Source organism: Tamandua tetradactyla, chromosome 6, assembly GCF_023851605.1.
Source record: "Tamandua tetradactyla isolate mTamTet1 chromosome 6, mTamTet1.pri, whole genome shotgun sequence".
Lineage (NCBI taxonomy): Eukaryota > Metazoa > Chordata > Mammalia > Pilosa > Myrmecophagidae > Tamandua > Tamandua tetradactyla.
Window position 1 is genome coordinate 1437324 of NC_135332.1, and position 18904 is coordinate 1456227.

General features: G+C 62.5%; 1 protein-coding gene across 4 annotated transcripts in view; it reads left to right on the plus strand.

The window, feature by feature from the left end:
• The window catches only part of RAI1 (retinoic acid induced 1), a 109386-nt gene extending 90728 nt beyond the window's left edge, over positions 1-18658 (plus strand). For 2 of the 4 annotated variants that reach the window (XM_077163369.1, XM_077163366.1), the window contains exon 3: positions 2066-8596. In XM_077163369.1, the coding sequence (XP_077019484.1) occupies positions 2082-7757 (5676 nt within the window). In that variant the 5' untranslated portion in view covers positions 2066-2081 and the 3' untranslated portion in view covers positions 7758-8596. Of the gene's footprint in view, positions 1-2065; positions 8597-11680; positions 11775-16889; positions 17248-17395 lie in introns of those variants that run through there. The other 2 variants (XM_077163368.1, XM_077163367.1) reach the window with 2 other exon arrangements.
• The last annotated feature ends 246 nt before the right edge of the window (positions 18659-18904 follow it).

Here is an 18904-nt window from a genome sequence, read left to right on the forward strand (position 1 = left end):
GTCTGGGACTAATAAACGCCGAAATGTAATTTGTGCAGATATACGAGGCGCGGCCTTCAGAGCTGTCCGGGCTTGCGGGTTCCGGGCAGGGCGCGGCCCTGGCTTTGGAGCAGCCCTGGGCTTGGGTGGCCTGTCTGTCTGTCCAGGGAGGCCCTGAACCGAGGTGGCCCAGTGGAGCTGGGCAGAAGGAGGCCCCAGGTCCTTGGGGCCGCCCTGCCCTGAGTGGGCATCCAACCAGCCCGCAGGCAGGGCCCACCTGGAGTCCCCCAGATGCCACCAGCATCTACCTCCTGCTCCCTGGAGCCTGCCCCCACCCCCACTAGGGTCCGCCCCAAAGCAGGGCAGGTGGCTTTGGCTCGACCTTCAGTGCACAAGAGCCCCCCTGGCTGCCCGGGCTTGTCCTGCTGGGCTGGAGGAAGTCCCTCTTCTGTCACCTGCCCTGTGTGGTACCCACCTGCGCCCAGCCCAAGGGACTGCCTGGGCCCAGGGAAGAGGGGGCAACCCTGTTTTGCCTCTCTGCGCTCCTCCCTCCTCCTCTTCCTTCCAGACCCCACCTGTCACCCCTGAATGTCCAGAGCCTGTGAGGTCCCCTCCCCAGCTTCCTCTCTCCCATGTGGGAAGGAGAGCTGCACAGACCCACCTCTCGCCTCTCCCCCCTGGTCCTGGGGGGCTGAGCTGAGCCGGGTCTTGGCTGGGTGCACGCCAAGCCCGTGGGACTCTGATGGACCTGAGAGCAGCCCCCTCTGCCCCCCTTAGCCTTTCAGGGCTGCCCTGCTTTCTGTGGCCACTGACCGGTCGTCAGTTTGGGGAGCCTTTTGCCTGGATACCAAGGGCCAGTTTTGGGAATCCAGTTGCACTGCCCAGAAAATCCCCCTCTCCCTCCTCCTCCCCGGGGTCAGCAGGATGACCCCAGATCCTGCTTTGGGCTGGCTGGACCCCACCCAGTCCCCTGACCCCTCAAACTAGAACCAGATGGACAGCCGACCCTGGTGGGTGACCCCACAGGGTGGAGGGGTGGAGGGCCAGGAGCGCACCCACCCATGTTGGGGGGCCACGGGCTGTATCCCTCTCCCACTCGTGTGCACTCCCTCCCGCAGGGCCACCTAGCGGGTGTGCAGTTGGGCATCCAAACCAGTAAGCAGGGCCATGTCCTGGGTTCCTGGGAGGCGGGAAGGGGTGTTATGTGCACGCCGTAGCCTGGTAGCCCCCAACCCACGTGTGCTCCAGAAGCTCAAATTTCAGGTGACACGACAGTGACAGCGGTGGTGGGGGGTTCACACCTGTGTGTCTGTGTGTGCCTGCAAGTGATGCTGTCATTTTGTGTGTCTGTGTGTACAGGTCTGTGTAACTTTGCATGTGTGTCTGTACATGCAGGTGAGTGTGTCACTTTGAGTGTGTGCCCGTGTGCCTGTATGCAGGTTGTGTGAATCACTTTGTGTATGTATCTGTGTGTCTGTACATGCAGGTGACTCACTGCATGTGTGTGTGCAGGTGTGTGTGTGCATGTGGGTGTGTCACTGTCACTGTGCATGTGTGTGCTGCAGGTGTGTGTGTGACCCTGTGTGTGTGTGCATGTGGGTGTCACTGTGCATGTGTGTACTGCAGGTGAGTGTGTGACCCTGCGCGTGTGCATGTGGATGTGTGTCACTGTGCATGTGTGTGCTGCAGGTGAGTGTGTGACCCTGTGCGTGTGCATGTGGGTGTGTCACTTTGCATGCATGTGTGCAGGTGAGTGTGCGTATGAGAGCATGTGCAGACAGGGCGGCCCTCCCAGGGTGTGGCCCGAGCCCTCTTCACCCTGCACCAGCCCCACTGGCCAGCTGGAGTACAGGGATGGATGCGAGGGCCTGGCCGGACAGGGCGCTGGTCCTGCTCTGCTAAGTGATTCTGGACGGTCAGAGCAGGTCGCTTCCTGACCCAGAGGTGGTCAATTCGTGCCCAGCGGCTGGGGAGGGTCAGGGAAGGCTGGCGTGTGTGGAGGGGCCCCTTTCTGCGCCCAGAGGAAGCGGCTCATCTGAAGCTCTCTCCCCCCACCCCTGCCCCTCCCTCCCCTCTCTCTTTTCAGACAACCAGCCCAAGTCATGCAGTCTTTTCGAGAAAGGTGTGGTTTCCATGGCAAACAGCAGAACTACCCGCAGCCCTCGCAGGAAGCGTCGCACCTGGAGAGCTACAGGCAGCCGGGCCAGGCCGGGCTGAGCTGCGACCGGCAGCGGCTGCTCCCCAAGGACTATTACGGCCCACAGCCCTTCCCGGCCTACGAAGGTGGCACGGGTGCGCCCGCCAGCACGGTGCCTGCTGACAAGTACCACCAGGGCGGCAAGGCTCTGCCTTCCCAGCCCGCCCTGCAGGGCAGACCCACCTTCCCCAGCTACAGCGTCCCGGACAGCGGCCCCTATGCGGGCCGCTACTCGGGGGACGAGAGCCTGCAGGCCTGGGGCACCCCGCAGCCGCCGCCCCCACAGCCACAGCCCCTGCCCGGGGCGGTGGGCAAGTACGATGAGAGCTTGATGAAGAAGACACCCGTGCCCCCCGGCAGGCAGTACCCAGAGCCGAGCACCCAGCTGCCCTTCCGGGCTCACTCCCTCCACGTTCAGCAGCTGCCGCAGCCCCAGCAGCCCCTGGCATACCCCAAACTCCAAAGGCAGAAACTCCAGAACGACCTCGCCTCACCTCTGCCCTTCCCCCAGGGCGGCCACTTCCCCCAGCATTCCCAGTCCTTCCCCGCCTCCTCCACGTACTCCTCGTCCGGCCAGGGCACCCACTCCTACAAGAGCTGCCCAGCACCCTCCACCCAGCCCCACGAGCGGCCACTGACTGCCAGCGCCAGCCTGGCCCCGGGGCAGCGGCTGCAGGGCCTGCACGCCTACCCCTCGGGCTGCCTCGGCTACGACCCACAGCAGAAGCCGCCGCCGCCGCCGCCACCACCACCCCTCCAGGGCCGGCACCAGGCTCCAGACACCCTGCACTTCCAAAACCTGGCCAAGTTTCAGCACTACGGGCAGCAGGGCCAGGGTTACTGCCAGCCTGACACGGCCGCGCGCACGCAGGAGCAGTACTACCAGACCTTCAGCCCCAGCTCCGGCCACTCGCCTGCCCGCTCCGTCGGCCGCTCGCCCTCCTACAGCTCCACCCCGTCGCCGCTGATGCCGAACCTGGAGAACTTTCCCTACAGCCAGCCGGCACTCAGCACGGGGGCCTTCCCCAGTGGCCTCGGGGACCCCAGTCACTTCCTGCCCCTGCTGAACCCCTCGCCGACAGACGCGGCCGGCCCCATGGATGTCCAGGCCGGTGCCTGCAAGCCCCTGCCGAAGGACAAGCTCCCTGAGAACCTGCTGTCTGACCTCAGCCTGCAGAGCCTCTCGGCCCTGACCTCGCAGGTGGAAAACATCTCCAACACGGTCCAGCAGCTGCTGCTCTCCAAGGCTGCCGCGCCGCCCAAGAAGCCTGGAGTCAAGAACCTAGTGCCACGCACGCCCGAGCAGCTCAAGAGCCAGCACTGCAGCCCCGAGGGCAGCGGCTACTCGGCCGAGCCGGCAGGCACGCCCCTGTCCGAGCCCCTGAGCAGCACCCCACAGTCGCTGCACGCCGAGCCGCAGGAGGCCGACTACCTGAGCGGCTCAGAGGACCCCCTGGAGCGCAGCTTCCTCTACTGCGGCCAGGCCCGCGGCAGCCCCGCCAGGGTCCACAGCAGCTCCAAGACCAAGCCCGAGTCGGTGTCTACCTGCTCCGTGACCTCGCCCGACGACATGTCCACCAGGTCGGACGACTCCTTGCAGAGCCTGCAGAGCAGCCTGCCACTGGACAGCTTCTCCAAGTTCGTGGCGGGCGAGCGGGACTGCCCACGGCTTCTGCTCAGTGCCCTGGCGCAGCAGGACCTGGCATCTGAGATCCTGGGGCTGCAGGAGGCCATGGGCGAGAAGGCCGACAAGGCCTGGGCCGAGGTGCCCAAGGACGCCGGCAAGCCGCCCTTCACGCTGGAGAACCACGGCGGCGCCTGCCTGGACCCCGCCGCCAAGAGCCCATGGCCTCGGCCCAGGGAGCCGGAGGCGCTGGCCGACGCGCTGCAGCTGGACAAGGGCGCAGATGCCAAGGACTTTGGGCCGGGCTTGTTTGAAGACCCTGCCGTGGGCTTCGCCACCCCCGACCCCAAGAAGGCCACGGGAGCCCTGCCCTTTGGCTCCAAGCCTGCCCTGGGGGGCGCCCCCTCAGACCCTGCCTCGGCTGCGTTCGACTGCTTCCCGGATCCAGTCGCGGGTGGCTCGGCAGACCCTGCCAACCCCTTCGCTTGGCCAGAAGAGAACCTGGGGGACGCCTGCCCCCGGTGGGGCCTGCCCTCCAGCGAGCTCACCAAGGGCCTGGAGCAGGGCGGGAAGGCCCCCGAGGTCATGGGCAAAGAGGGGGCCCCCGAGGCCGCGGCCTGCCTGGGCTTCCAGGATGTGCGGCATCCTGGGGACTTTGCGCCGGAGGAGGCGGGCGGGGTGAAGGAGGAGGCGGGCGGGCTGCCGCAGTGCCACGAGGCGGGCAGGGCCGACCGGTGGCTGGAGGAGAGCCGGCACTGCTGCTCGGCGGCCGACTTCGGGGACCTGCCGCTGCTGCCGCCCAGCAGCCGGAAGGAGGAGCTGGAGGCTGAGGAGGAGTACTCGTCTCTGTGCGAGCTCCTGGGCAGCCCCGAGCAGAGGCCGGGCCTCCAGGACCCGCTGTCCCCCAAGGCCTCACTGATGTGCGCCAAGGAGGAGGTGGCGGAGGCCCTGGACCCCAAGGCGGGCTGGGGCTCCCCATGCCCGCTCTCCGGGGACTCCGTCATCCTTCTGGGGCCCACCGTGGGCGCTGAGTCGAAGGTGCAGAGCTGGTTTGAGGCCTCGCTGTCGCACATGAAGCCCAGCGAGGACGGCCCGGACGGCCAGTGCGCCCCCGCGGACCCCGCCTCCTCGGACTCCCCCCTGGCCCCCAAGCCCCACAAGCCAGCCGTGCCCGAGCCCCCCATCGCCAAGAAGGAGCCAGTGCCGCGGGGCAAGAGCCTGCGCAGCCGGCGGGTGCAGCGGGGGCTGCCTGAGGCCGAGGACCCCCCCTGCAGGGCGCCCGTGCTGCCCAAGGACCTGCTGCTCCCCGAGTCCTGCACGGGGCCCCCCCAGGGGCAGACGGAAGGGGCGGGGACCCCGGGCCGGGGGGCCTCGGAGGGGCTCCCCAGGATGTGCACCCGCTCTTTCACGGCCCTGAGCGAGCCCCGCACGCCCGGCCCCCCTGGCCTGACCACCACCCCTGCCCCCCCGGACAAGCTGGGGGGCAAGCAGCGCGCCGCCTTCAAGTCTGGCAAGCGGGTGGGGAAGCCGTCCCCCAAGGCGGCCTCCAGCCCCAGCAACCCGGCTGCCCTGCCTGTGGCGTCCGACAGCAGCCCCGTGGGCTCCAAGACCAAGGACACCGACTCGCACGGCCCCCCCGGCAAGGACCAGCGCTCCATGGTCCTGCGGTCCCGGGCCAGGACCCAGGAGCTCTTCCCTCCCCGGCGCCGGCGGCCGTCAGAGAGCCGCCTCCCCAACTGCCGCGCCACCAAGAGGCTCCTGGTCAACAGCCACCTGCCCTGCACCTTCAAGGTGTCCGGAGGGCCCCAGAAGGAGGGCCGAGCGGGCCCCCAGCCCGGCCCCGAGCGGCCCCTGCACGTGCTCAAGAGGAAGTCCCCGTTCCTGGCGCCCGTCCCCTCCAAGAGGCGGGGCCTGGTCCTGCGGAGCAGCGGCGACCCCAGGGACGACAGGGCCGAGGGCCCCCCCGCCCTCTTCAAAAGGATGTCCCCTCCCAAGAAAGCCAAGCTGCCCAAGGGCAGCGGTGAGTCCCCCGTGAAGCCCCTGCCCCCAGAGGCGCCCGGCGCCTGCCCCAAGGTGGCCTCGCGGGCATCCTTCCCGGGCACCGTGAAGACCAAGGTGCTGCCCCCGAGGAAGGGCCGCGGCCTGAAGCTCGAGGCCATCGTCCAGAAGATCACGTCGCCCAGCCTGAAGAAGCTGGCGTGCAGGGCCGCGGGGGCTGGCCCCGAGAAGGAGCGGGGCCTCGAGGCCACTGGGGGCAGCCCGGGGGGGAGTGGGGAGGCCGCGAGCGTGGTACCGAAGCCCCCAGCGGTGGCGGGGTCTGACGCGCTGTGCAGGGCCGCCGGCAGCAGGGCCGCCCTCAGAGGCAAGCTCACAAACAGCAAGAAACTGGCACCGACCAACGGTTTCAAGACGGAGACCTTCCCGACCCCCGAGGCACTGCAGCCCGGGGAGCCCGCCCTAGCGACCAAGAAGAGAAGCCGCAAAGGCAGGGAGAAGCGGCCCCATTTGGGCCCAGCTCTGCTCCTCACTGCCCCGGACAGGGCCAGCGGCACGCAGGGGGGCCTCGAGGACAGCTTTGGTGGAGGAGGCAAGAAGCCAAAGACGGAGGAGCTGGGGCCGGCCCCCCAGCCCCCCGAGGCAAGGATGCAGAAGCAGCCCAGCTACGCCGGCTATAGCGCCTATTCCAAGCGTAAGCGGCTCCCGCGGGGCCGGGTCAAGAGCGCCGCGTCCTCACCCTGTAAGGGGCGCGCCAAGCGGCGGCGGCAGCAGCAAGTGCTGCCCCTGGATCCCGCCGAGCCTGAGATCCGCCTCAAGTACATCTCCTCGTGCAAGCGGCTGCGACCTGACAGCCGGGCCCCGGCCTTCTCTCCTTACGTGCGGGTGGAGAAGCGCGGCCCGTTCACAGCCCTGTGCACCGTCGTCAACTCCCCTGGGGACGAGCCCAAGCCCCACAGGAAGCCTTCCTCCTCCTCCTCCTCCTCCACTTCCTCCTCTTTGGACACGGCGGGGGCCTCCCTGACCACCCTGCCTGGGGGCTCCGCCCTGCAGCCGCGTCCCTCCCTGCCCCTCTCCTCCACCATGCACCTGGGGCCTGTGGTCTCCAAGGCCCTGAGTACCTCTTGCCTTGTTTGCTGCCTCTGCCAAAACCCAGCCAACTTCAAGGACCTTGGGGACCTCTGCGGCCCCTACTACCCCGAGCACTGCCTCCCCAAAAAGAAACCAAAACTCAAGGAGAAGGTGAGGGCGGAGGGAGCCTGTGAGGAGGCCTCGTCACCCCCAGAGAGAACACTCAGAGGCCTCGAGTGTGCCGCCGCTGCCGCCGGGAAGCCCTCCAGGCCTGACGGCCCGGCTGAGCAGGCCAAGCAAGGCTCCCTGCGCACCAGCGCCCGGGGCCTGTCCCGGCGGCTGCAGAGTTGTTACTGCTGCGACGGCCTGGGGGATGGTGGCGAGGAGGTGGCCGCAGCCGACAAAAGCCGCAAGCACGAGTGCAGCAAGGAGGCACCGGCCGAGCCTGGTGGGGACACCCAGGAGCACTGGGTCCATGAGGCCTGCGCCGTGTGGACGGGCGGGGTCTACCTGGTGGCCGGGAAGCTCTTTGGGCTGCAGGAGGCCGTGAAGGTGGCTGTGGACATGGTAAGAGGCCAGGCCCACAAGGGAGGGAGTCCGGGGCCCCCTTGTCTCCCCAGGGCCACAGTTCAGACCAAGCACTTCCACAATCCCCAGGGACTTCCCACAGACTCCGGGACCCCCTCTGGGGCGTTTGGGGGAAGCCAAGGCACCCCTCAGGCGAGGGGAGGGCACTCAGGTCCACCCCCAGCCCAACAGGCATCCACTGCCCCCACTCTTCCATCCGCTCCAACCCCCATGCCCACCCCACCCTACTGCTGCCCTCCCCAGAGCCCCCCTGCTGTCCCCTTCCCGCATTGTAAGCTGTCACCTGAGAGGCTGGGGGAGTGAGTGTCAGCCCCCCAATTGAACCCCCAGGCAGTCAGGGGCAGCCCTCAAAAGCAAGCTGTCCCCCCATGCCAGGTACCCCCAGCTCTGAAGCAGAACTGAGGCTCAAGGGGAAGACCTCCTCGGATCAGTAGGTGATGGGGACGTGCAACCTAGAGGCAGGACCCTTCCTCTGTCCCCATAGGCGGCCCCCAGGGTGAGGCAGCCATGGGCAAAGTAGCCTAGGAACTCGTAAACAGCTCTGAAAATGCCACGTCGGGAAACCACGCTGGCAACTCGGGTTCAAATCCAAGCTTGGCCTCTTGATCGCTGTGTGACTCTGGGCAGGTCACTTAACCTCTCTGTGCCTCCGTTTCCTCATCTCCAAAGTGGGGGTGATGGTGCCAGCCGTGGAGGCATGAGTGAGTGTCCACAAAACTGGTGCAGTGTTGCCGGGCACACAGGAAGTGCTGCGGGCATCTTGCTGCCGACGTTGCCATGATGGCACAGGTGCTCAAAGTGGCAGGAGTACAGTAGCTGTCACCACTGCCTGGAGCACTGCAGTTCGTGGCCCTCAGGCCCCTCCACGGGGGCTGCCCACACCACCTTGAGCACAGCCGGGGGCGAGCCCCAGAACCCAGGCTCTTCTGCAGCCCCCGGGTGTGCAGGGTGAGTGGGAAAACAATACCCCTGGGCTGCGCAGCCCCAGGGGCCTGGCTCTCTGCGCCGCCCGCCCTGGATCCTGCCACCTCTGCTTCTTCGCTGGCACGAGCAGCGGGCACACCTGGGGAGGACAGCAGCCTGTGGGTGATGGGGCACTAGTGTCTCCGCTGCCTGCACCTGGGAAGTCAGTGCCGACCCGAGAGCACCCTCACTGCGCCCTCACTCAGTGACCCGGCCTCTCCCTGCCCCCCACCTCTCCACCCTCCCCTCCCCAGCCTCCCCCAGCATCTCCACCCTGGCCCCCTGCTGGGTCCAGAATCACATTCCCTCTCCGACCCCCCCACCAGTCCACCCCCCATCATTGCCCACCCCCTGGCCTGACCCCCCATGGCTGCCGTCACATCTGCTCTCACGCAGACCTTCCCTCCACGAACCTGTCCGTGCTCTGCCATGGCCTGTCTGGCAAACCCCTTCCTGCAGGGGCCACAGTCAGCCACCCCCGCACGTGGCCTCCCTGCCCTCCTGGACCTCCTGGGTCCCTGGGCTCCATTCTCTCCTGATACTGGGTGGGGGGTTACTTAGGGGCCTTCTCGCTGCCCAGTTGTGCTGCCCACCCATCCCCTTTTCCCACAGTGCACCCCAGATGTGCCCTGTAGGCCTGGCCCTCTCTCCTCTTCCCTTGGCAGTTTCTCCTCTGTTCTGGGCTCCTCTCACCAGCTCACACCCTGCCCTCCGCTGTCACCCCTCCTGAGCCCATGGATGCCTTGGAGGGTTTTACAGAGGACATGGTGGGGGGTCGTGCCCTGGAGGGCTGAGAGCACTTTCCCCCCGGGCCCTCGGCGCTGTAGCCTCTCCGGGACCCTCAGCAGGGCCTGGACGCTTCTGGGCTGCAAGGAAGCACATGGCCAGGTGGCGGCTCGAGGACAGGCTTTATTTTTCGCCACGGCTGCCCGCCCTGCCCGCCCCTGAGCAGGAGCGAGTTGCCGGGAGCACTGACCCCCATGGGGGGGGGGGGTGCGGACCTAGCACCTACCTGAGCAGTGGCGACAGAAGCCTCGGAAGTGCTTTTATATGTTATTTTCCTTGTAGCTTTATTTTTAATTTAGCTCTGTGCCCTGGCAGGGAGAGGGGAGAGAGAAGAGAAAGAGATGCTGTGAGCATGTGACTAAAATAAAATAAAATGGTTGATCAAAAATGGGGGCGGACAATGCCAGAAGACCCGGGTTCCATTCCCAGTGCCTGCCCATGTAAAAAAAGGGGGGTGGACAGGAGGGGGCAGCAGCAGGGGTTCAGGGCTGTGCCCATCTCCCATCCCGGCTGCTTGGGTGTCTGGCCTTGTCGACTGGCACAGAAGTCCCGTGTGACCAAGGAGAATGCAGTGACATACTATTGCGAACCCAGGTTTGGCCCGGTTTGGCCCCTCCAGGGCAGTGTCCCAGCCCCCAGGATGGCCCAGCAGCCTCCTGCAGGTCAGCCAGCAAGGACATGTGCCAGCCAGGGGTGGGTGAGACCTAAAGGGCCGCCCTGCCAGAGCCAGTTGCAGCTGTCCCTATGCCAGGAGATGCCCAGCTGTCCCCGGGAGCCTGGCACACCTGGGGCCCGTGCCGCCCCCGCCCTTCCAGAGGAGAGGGGACCGCATGGGTGGACATCCAGCCAGGCCGCCTCCCACACACACACCTGGGCGGGGCCTGGCAGCCTGTGGAGCCCCAGCCGTGGCTTGGAGGCCACTTAGAGTCCCAGTCCAGTTCTGGCAAGAGCTTGCTGTGTGGCTTTAGGCAGGTCGCTTGCCCTCTCTGAACTCACAATCCCATTCACAGGGCTACAACTGATGGGGAGTGGGGGATAGGGGGGTCTCCTGGAGCCTCCCTGACCCATAATGGATTCAGCATCCACCCCTATCACAGCTGCCAGCTCTTCGGCCTCTGCTTTGCTCTTTGCAGGGACAGAACTGGGCGGCCCCCGGCGCCTGACCTCCTCCCTCATGTCCCCCACCTGTCTCCTCTCGGGAGCCCACTACCCTCAAAACCTGCTTTCTCTGAGTCCTGCCCTGCCACCCCCTGGCGCCTCCTGCCGCAAGGGCAGCTGGCCAGGGCAGACTCGGGTCAGGGCAGACAGCCGCCTGGGCCGGCCCCCTGGCTGCGCACCTGCCAGCCGCTGGTTGGGGGCGGGGCAGGGTGTGGCCTGGAGTCTGGGCAGACCCGAGTCCCCCCCCGTGCCCCCACTCCCCCCACAAGAGCTGGTGTGTAGGCGGGCAGAGTGAAGCTGTGGCCGCAGGAGCACCCGCCCCGTCACCCTTTAAACTGGGAGCCCCAGGACCTCTGTTTGAGCAGGAAAGTTGGGCATGGGGCCTCTGGCCCTGCTTCTACCCCCCTCTGTGGCTGAGGAATTCAGGGGTCACTGTGGCCCCGAGCCCCAGGAGGCCCCCGACTCTGACCAGAAGGAAACTGCCCTTTCAGAGGATTCTGAAAACCTAGCGTTCTGGAATGTGCCCAGACCCCACCTGGGGACCTCCCAGCCCACACAGTTCTGGGTGCCGGTGTGTGTGGGGGGGCGTTCCCAGGCATTCTGTGGGCTAGGGAAGGGGGTGGCCACCCTTTTCTGAGGGGCGCGGAGCTCCCCCAGTCCCAGGGCCTGGGGTGGAGTGCTGACTGGCTCCTCAGCGGCTGTGTGCCCTCCGGCTGCTTACTCGCCTTCTCTGAGCTTCAGTTCACTATCCCATTAGCTGGGAATGAGGCAGCTGTGATTTGGGTCGCTTGGTGATAGGAGATGGTTCCAGTGTCCGGGTCTGTCCCCCGCAATGGCTGGGCTGGACACTGGCACTCCAAGCTCCACGGGCCCACCTCCCCGAGTCCCAGGTCCCCGGCCTGTTGAAGGACCGGCTGTGTGAGCTTTTGCACACGCAGAGGCTGAGCCTGAGGGAGGGGGAGCCTGATTTCCAGGACGGACAGCTGGGTTCTGGGTGCTAAGCGCGTCCTGCTTTCCCCTCGCCCAGGGGAACCTCAGTCTCAGCGTCTGTGAATTGGGGCTGGTCGGGGACGCGAGCTGGAGAGCAGGTGGGCACTGATAGACCCGGTGAGTGAGGAGTGGAAGCAAGGGGTCCCGGCCCACCTGCCGGGACCACATACAGTTTACAGAGGCCCAGAGAGTTTGAGTCACTCACCCGAGGTCACACAGCACAGAGCAGCAGAGCTGGGATTAGAACCCAGGTCTGTGCTGAACCAAGATCCAAAAGCCTAGCTGCTAGAGTGGCCAGAGACTCACTGCCTTCCCTCTCTCCTCACCAGACATGCTCCAGCTGCCAGGAGGCGGGGGCCACCATCGGGTGCTGCCACAAAGGATGCGTCCACACCTACCATTTCCCCTGTGCCAGTGAGGCCGGTAAGAGCCCGCCTGGGGCAGGGGGGCCCAGAGGCCACCTGGGCAGCTCGGGGGGACGCAGGGCCCAGCTCCTTCCATGCAGCCCCGTTTCACCCCTGGCTCTCCTCCAGTCCTGCCCCAGTAATCTTGATTGCCTTTTCTTTCTCTTCTCCTGGATCGAAGCTAGGTGATGCCAGTGTCCCCAACCTGCCACTTGAGGAATGCCCAGTCTGATGGGTAGACAGAGGCATAGACTATAATACAGAGAGAAGTTCAAGGAGCTCTCATGCCAAGGGATGGGGAGGATCTCAGGCCTCAGAGAGAAAGGGGTACTGGGACTAGGCCTTTGATGGATGAATAGGAGTTTTCCGGGCAGAGATAAAGGGGAAGGACACACTTAAACAACAAAATCAGAAGGAGGTAGGAGGAGATGAGGTCTTGTTGGTGACAGGGAACAATTGTGGAAGGTTTTTAAGCAGGGCAGTAGGTTCTGGAACCAGAACCAGGCTCTCCTGCCTGGAACCAGAACCTCTTCTTTCCATTCCCTACCCTCACTCATCCATTCATTGGTCCGTGGGCATTTACTGAGCACCTACTATCGCCAGGTACCTAGAGTGACAGACTGCAAGGGCTGGAGAGATCTAGAAGTTTCCATCCAGGTGGGGAAACAGGTTCAAAGACCTAATTGATTCTAAAGAAAGAGATTGCTTATGGTAGCATTTTTTTTCCCTGTCACTCCAGAGTAAAATTCCATACCCATTAAGCAGTTTTCCCCATTTATTTCTCCCCCCAGCCCCTGTCAGCCACCAAGCTGCATTCTCTCTGTGTGTTTTTCTACTTTGGATTTCCTGTATATGGACTCGTACAGTGTGTGGCCCTCAGTGTCTGGCTTCTCTCACCCAGTGTAATAATGCCTTCGGGTTCATCTACATTGCCCACACATCAGAGCATCATTCCTTTTTGTGGCTGCATCCCATTCCATCGTCTGGACCACGTATTGTTTATCCCTTCACCTGTTGGTGGACATTTGGGTCGAATGCACTTTTCTGGCTGGTGTGAATGAAGCTGCTGTGAGCATGTGTACCTGGGACCCTGCCTTCAGTTCTTCGGGTATTTTGCCTGGGCGTGGCAGCCTGGCCAGGTCATACCGTTGTCTGTATGTTAACTGTTGGAGGAAAGACAGACTTTTCTGCAGCAGCTGCACCGTTTTACATTCTCAGCAGCAATGCACGAGGGTTCCTATTCTCCACATCCTCGCCAACACTTGTTATTTTCCTTTTTTAAAAAATAATAGCCCTGCTGGTGGGTGTGAGGTGGCATTTCATTGTGGTTTTGATTTGCATTTCCCTGATGGCTAATGATGTTGAGCATTTTTCCATGTGCTCATTGTCCATTTGTGTATCTTCTTTGGAGAAACGTCTATTCAAGTCCTTTTCCCATTTTTTAAATTGAGTTGTTTGGTTTTTTTGTTACTGAGTTGTACAGATTCCTTTATATATGTCCTGAATACAAGACTCTTAACAGATGTATGATTCCCAACTATTTTCTCCCATTCTGAAGCTGTCTGTTCACTTTTTTGATAATGTCCTTTGATGCACAAGAGTTTTTAATATTTATGAAGTCTAATTTATCTTCTTTTGTTGCTTGTGCTTTGGGTGTCATATATAAGAATTCACTGCTAAAGACAAGTCCTAAAGACTTACCCCCATGTTTTCTTCTAGCTCTTACTTTTAGGTCATTGATGCACTCTGAGATAATTTTGTATAGGATGAAAGGTCAGGGACCAAGTTAATTCTTTTCCATGTGGACCTCCACTTGGCCCAGCACCATTTGTTGAAGAGACGCCTGTTTCCTCATTGGATGGACTTGGCACTCTTGTCAAAAGCAACTGGCTATAGACATGCAGGTTTACTCTGGACTCTCAGTGCTGTTCCACTGGTCTGTTCCATACTGTCCTTGGGCCAGTACCACTCTGTTTTAATTACTGTAGCTTTGTAGTAAGTTTTGAAATAGTAACGTGTGAGTCCTCCAACTTTGTTCTTTCTCAAGATTGTTTTGAAATCCCCTTGCAGTTTCATATGAATTTGAGGATTGGCTTTTCCATTTCTGTAGAAAGGCCACTGGGAACTCTGATCAGGATGGCCCTGCATCCGTAGGACACGCCACGTAGTGCTCACATAGTAGTAATAGCAAGTCTTCCAATCCATGAGCACGGAATATCTTTCCATTTATTTCTTTTTTTCCAGCAATGTTTTGTAGTTTCCTATATACAAGTTTTTCACCTCCCTGGGCAAATTTATTCCTAGGTATTTTATTCCTTTGGATGCTATTGTAAAATGCTTTCTTCATTTCCCTTTCAGATTGTTTATTGCTGATACATTTCTATACACTGGTGTATTTCTATACACAACTGTTTTTTGCATGCTTGTCTTGTATCGTGCAACTTCGCTGAATTTATTTATTAGGCCTTATAGGGTTATTTTTGTAGATTCTTTGAGAATTTCTATATATAGGATCCTATCATCAGCAAATAGGGATAGTTTTATGTCTTCTTTCTTTCAAATTTGGATGTCTTTTGTTTTTCTTTTCTAATTGCTCTGGCTAGCACTTCCAGTGCAGTGTTGAATAGCAGCAGTGAAGGCAGACATCCTTGTCTTGTTCCTGATTTTAGGGGGATGTGGTAGAATTTCAGACATTGAAGATGGCAGCGTTCTAGGGAGCAGGGCGTGGCTTGGAGACAGCCGTGGCCTGGACTCAAACCCTGGTCACATTCTCGCTGTGTGGCCTGTGCACTCAGTTTCCACATCTGTGAAATGGGGATTATAATGGCCTCTCCCTTTTGGAGCTGACTGGAGCCGGAAGTGACACAGTGGACCCGACACTAACGTTATGGGCCCAGGAATTGCAGCCTCGCTTCTATCTCAGGCCGCACGACCTCTGCCCTTTCCCCCTTTCACAGATGAGGAAGCCAAGGCTTCAGGGCCTCTATGTGACACCCTGTCAGTCCTCACCGCGTCCAGCAGGGAGGGGCGAGCTGGAGCAGGGAAGGGGGGTGGTCTCTGGCTCGACCACCCCACCCACCCATCAGCAGTGTGAACCAGATTTTAATTGGGACTCAAATACTTCATCTGACACGTGGCCTCACATGCTGTGTTCTCCTTTCTGTGGTGATTTATTCAGCACCTACTTCGTTCCAGGCTCAGGGCAGGCATCTGTCGTCCTCAGGTGCCACAGAGGTTGCCTTACCTGAGGTCAGATGGCGCCATGTGGACAGAGCAGGGCATGACCCCTTGTCCTGCTTGCCCCACATCCAAGGCTTCTTCCCCTTTCCCCATCCTCTCCAGCCACCCAGAGGCTCACATTTGAGTAGGACAGGCAGGAAAACCATGATTCTTATCCAGAGTTATGGGTATTGGACAAGGAGGAATGTGTGCTGTGGGAGATTATCCTGAAGGACTTCCAGGAGGAGGTGACATTTGAGCCAGGTCTGGAAAGATCAAGGGAAGTGGGCAGCTGTGGTTCGTGGTGGGACTGGTCCACCAGGCTTTTAGCAATAGGACTTGTTTCAAGTGAGGTCTTTAGGACTCTCCATCAAATGGGGATCCATCCCACAAAGCCTCTGGGACTAAAGCAGCCCAGAGCTGTGTTTGAGAAAGAACTGACTGGCTCTGATAGTTGAGGTGGTTGCCAGGTGCAGATAGGGCCGTACATTCCAGAAACTGCTGGCACCGAACTGACAGGACTTGATGTGCGAGAGGAGGAAGGAGGAGGGGGCGTGGGGGCATGGGGGAGGGGCTCAGTGACGACCTTGGCCCTCCCAGGACCAATGCAGTGGTCTCCACAGCAGCCCCGGCATTGCACAGGGCGGCGACCTGCTCCTCGGCCAGCTTGGCTGGGCTCTGCGCGCTCACCCAGCAGCCAGCAGGCAGCCTGCCTGGAGGAGGAGCAAGGATAGCCTCAGCTGGGATGGTTTTCTCTGCCACACCCGAGGGTGCGGGTGCAGGGAGGGATGGGGGCTATTTCTGGAACCCATCTACCAGTGGCCACATGTTCTCCCCAGAGCGTGTTGCACCCACCCAACAGCTCTGCCTCGTGGGATCCCTGGTTCTCTCGGGTTCTCAGGGCTGCCCCTTGCCCCCAGCAGCCTGCCCCCCCAACCCCTATCAGCGGACCCTCCCAGGGAAGAGCACTGCCTCCCAAGAGTCCCTTCCCAGGACCAAGACCCTCGAAGGGACCTTTCCCCACTTGGGAAAGGTCCGAGATTTCCAGGAGAGGGGCGGGCACCAGGCCCTTCCAGCCCACATGGGGGGTGCGGGGGGGGCTGAGCGGCTCCTGAGGGAAGCAGCCCCCCCCCGTCCTGGGCTGCTGGTGGACCAGGCCACCAGATGCCTGTGAGGGATGCTGTGTCCTTCAGGAAGGTCCCAGAACTGGGCCTGGCTTGTCCTGAACGTAGGGAAGGAAACGGGGGCTGGCACCTGCTGGTGACCCCCCCATATGCCCGGCCTCATGGGTGGGCGGCAGGTTTCAGGTCTGAGGACCCCCAGCTCCTGGCAGGATGGGGTGGACAAGAGGGCAGATGGCTTCTGACCCCTCTTCCCCTGCGCTTCCTCGTTCCTCTGCCTGGACCGCTGCCCAGGTTTTCCCTTGGCTCCTGGATTCTCCAGCACACTGTGCCCCCCACCCAAGTCGCCCCCCCTCCCCCCGCTTCTCACTGTTATATAGTACAGAGCGGGTGCTCGCTCCCCCCATGGCAAGATCAGCTCTAGGGGGGCTTGTCCTGGCTTTTCCCGCTGCCCCTGCCCACCTCAGCTTCACTCCCTTGCCCTCCCCGGGCCTCAGTGGCCACTGTTCTGCAGAACCCACTCCCACAGATGGCCTGGGAGGGCCCGCTGGACTCCTGCTCGCAGCCCCCTCCCCCAACCCTGGCATCATGTCCTGGGGAGGGGGCAGCGGGCAGGGCTTTGAGCAGGATTTTATTGGTGCTTTGCAAGGACCTCAGGCACCTAGGGCCCAGCCACACAGGTGCTAGGTGCCCCTCCTCTGCAGCTCGCCCTGGCAGGGCTGGCCGCCGGGCTGGGGGGCCCTGAAAGGGTCCTGGGGCCTCTCCCAACTACAGAAATGTCTCTCTGGTCACAGGTTGCATATTCATCGAAGAGAACTTTTCTTTGAAATGTCCCAAGCATAAGGTAAGTGATCACAGGTCTCCACTCCCGCAGCGGGGGAGGAGCCCCACCCCAGGAGGCCAGCCCAGTTCAGGGGGCCCCTTTGGTGTTTAGAAGCCTCGGCGCCTGGGGCAAGTTGGCACTCGCTGGTCATAGAAGAGTTTTATAGGCAGGTGGGGGGGCCTCCAAGTTCCTGGCCCGCGGCCGGGAAGGTGTGGGCGTCCAAGGGGGCCTCCCCCATCGCCCCTCCAGGTTAGAGGGCCTGGGGAGGCCAGTAGGGGAAGGTCGGGAGCGGGACTCTGAAAAGAGAATTTTGCCTTAGGACTGAGACCCCCCAGTTGCTTGGGGCGGGGGCGGGGCCTCGTGGACGAGACTTTCCGACTGGGTGGCCCTCCGCGGGCGGGGCCCCGTGGGCGGGGCCTTGCGCCTGCGCGCGCCGGGTTCCCTAAGGCGCGGTGGGCCGCGGGTCTTCTCTTGCAGAGGCTGCCCTTGTAATCCGCCCTCTAGGGCGGGAGAAGCCGCCCGAGGAGAGCGCGCGGCCCCCGGGCCTTTGAGCTGCTCCCGGCGCAGGGCCCAAGCTGAGCCTCGACCGGGTTCCGCCCAAGACTGAGACGCACGGCCCCGGCTGGAAAGAATGAAAAAGCCTGTGGCGGAGCCGCCTGCCCCGGGACCCCGACGGCACGGGGCGTTCCCGCCCACCCCTACGGGGGCCGGGTCGGAGAGGGGGAGCCCGCTGAGCCAGACTCCTGGGGGGCCCCACGGTCCAGCGGCTGCGGAAGGCGGCTTCTCTCCCGCGGCGCCGAGACGACGTGGTGCACATTCCGCGTGGAGGCGGCCGCTCTCTCCGGAGGTCGGGGCCCTCCCGGGGACCCCAAGGGACCCTGGTAGAGGCCGACGGCGGCTCCTGGCCGCGTGAGCGGGAGACGGGCAGCGAAGCCCCTCCAGCGGGCGGAGGGTGCGGGAGGCTTGGGGACAAACCCTGCGGCGTCCCGGCCAGGGGGGGTGCGGCTTCCCGGGCGGGTGCGGGGCCGGAGAACCCCCTTGGCTGCTTCTGCGCATCCTCCTCCAGCCCGCCTCCCCACCCCGGGAGCCCAGCCCAGGCGTGCACCTCCCGGGGAGGTCTCCGCGCGGCACGGGAGCGGGGGCCGCGGCCGGCTCGTGTACAGAACCCGCGCCCCGTCACGTGGAATGTATATACGTTGGGAACATGCTCGCTTCTCCGTGTGTCGCCGCCGTGCGTGTGCGCCCCGCAGGACACAGCCCCCCGGGCCCTGGCCGGGGAGGGCCCCCGCCGTGCCCCTTCCCGCGCAGCCACCACCAGTCCGTCCGCCTGTCCGTCCGTGTCCTCAGCTCTGTCCGCGCTTCAATAGGCCTGACGCAGCCCCATCCCCCGACCGGGGCCGCCCTAGCGACTTCCTGTACATGACTGTAAAATGGTAAACGTGTGTATTATATCTGGCCTCGTTATATAGTGTATATATATGTATACATATACATATATATAATATATATGAAGACTGTAAATGTTAAGACTAGTGTTCTTATTAGTATATTGCTTCACACTGAAGATTGTGTGTATCGAGCTGTTTCTAAAAGATGTTTATTTTCCTTAAGAGTAAAAAAACAGTCATTGCATTCAGAAAAAAAAAAGTCAATAAAGATACGACGATTGTTTTGGAAGTCTGCAGCCCGTGGCTTCTGAAGGTGCCCCCACCCGAGGAACAGGTGGGGGGCAGGGGCGGAGGGGGGCCTGGGGAGGGGGCGCCAACACCGGGACACCCGCAGAGACCCAGGCTGTGCGGCTCCTGCAGGAGGTGCCACGTGTCACCTGAGTCCGATGGGGACAGCGGCTGGGGGGGGACCATCGGGCCCTAAGTGTGCGCGTGTGGGCGGGGGTGGCAGAGCCCAACGGTCGGTCGGGCAGGCCAGCTGGGGCCCAGACAACCCGCCCCACCCCTAGCACCGGATGGGGGTAAACCGTGTCCCTTA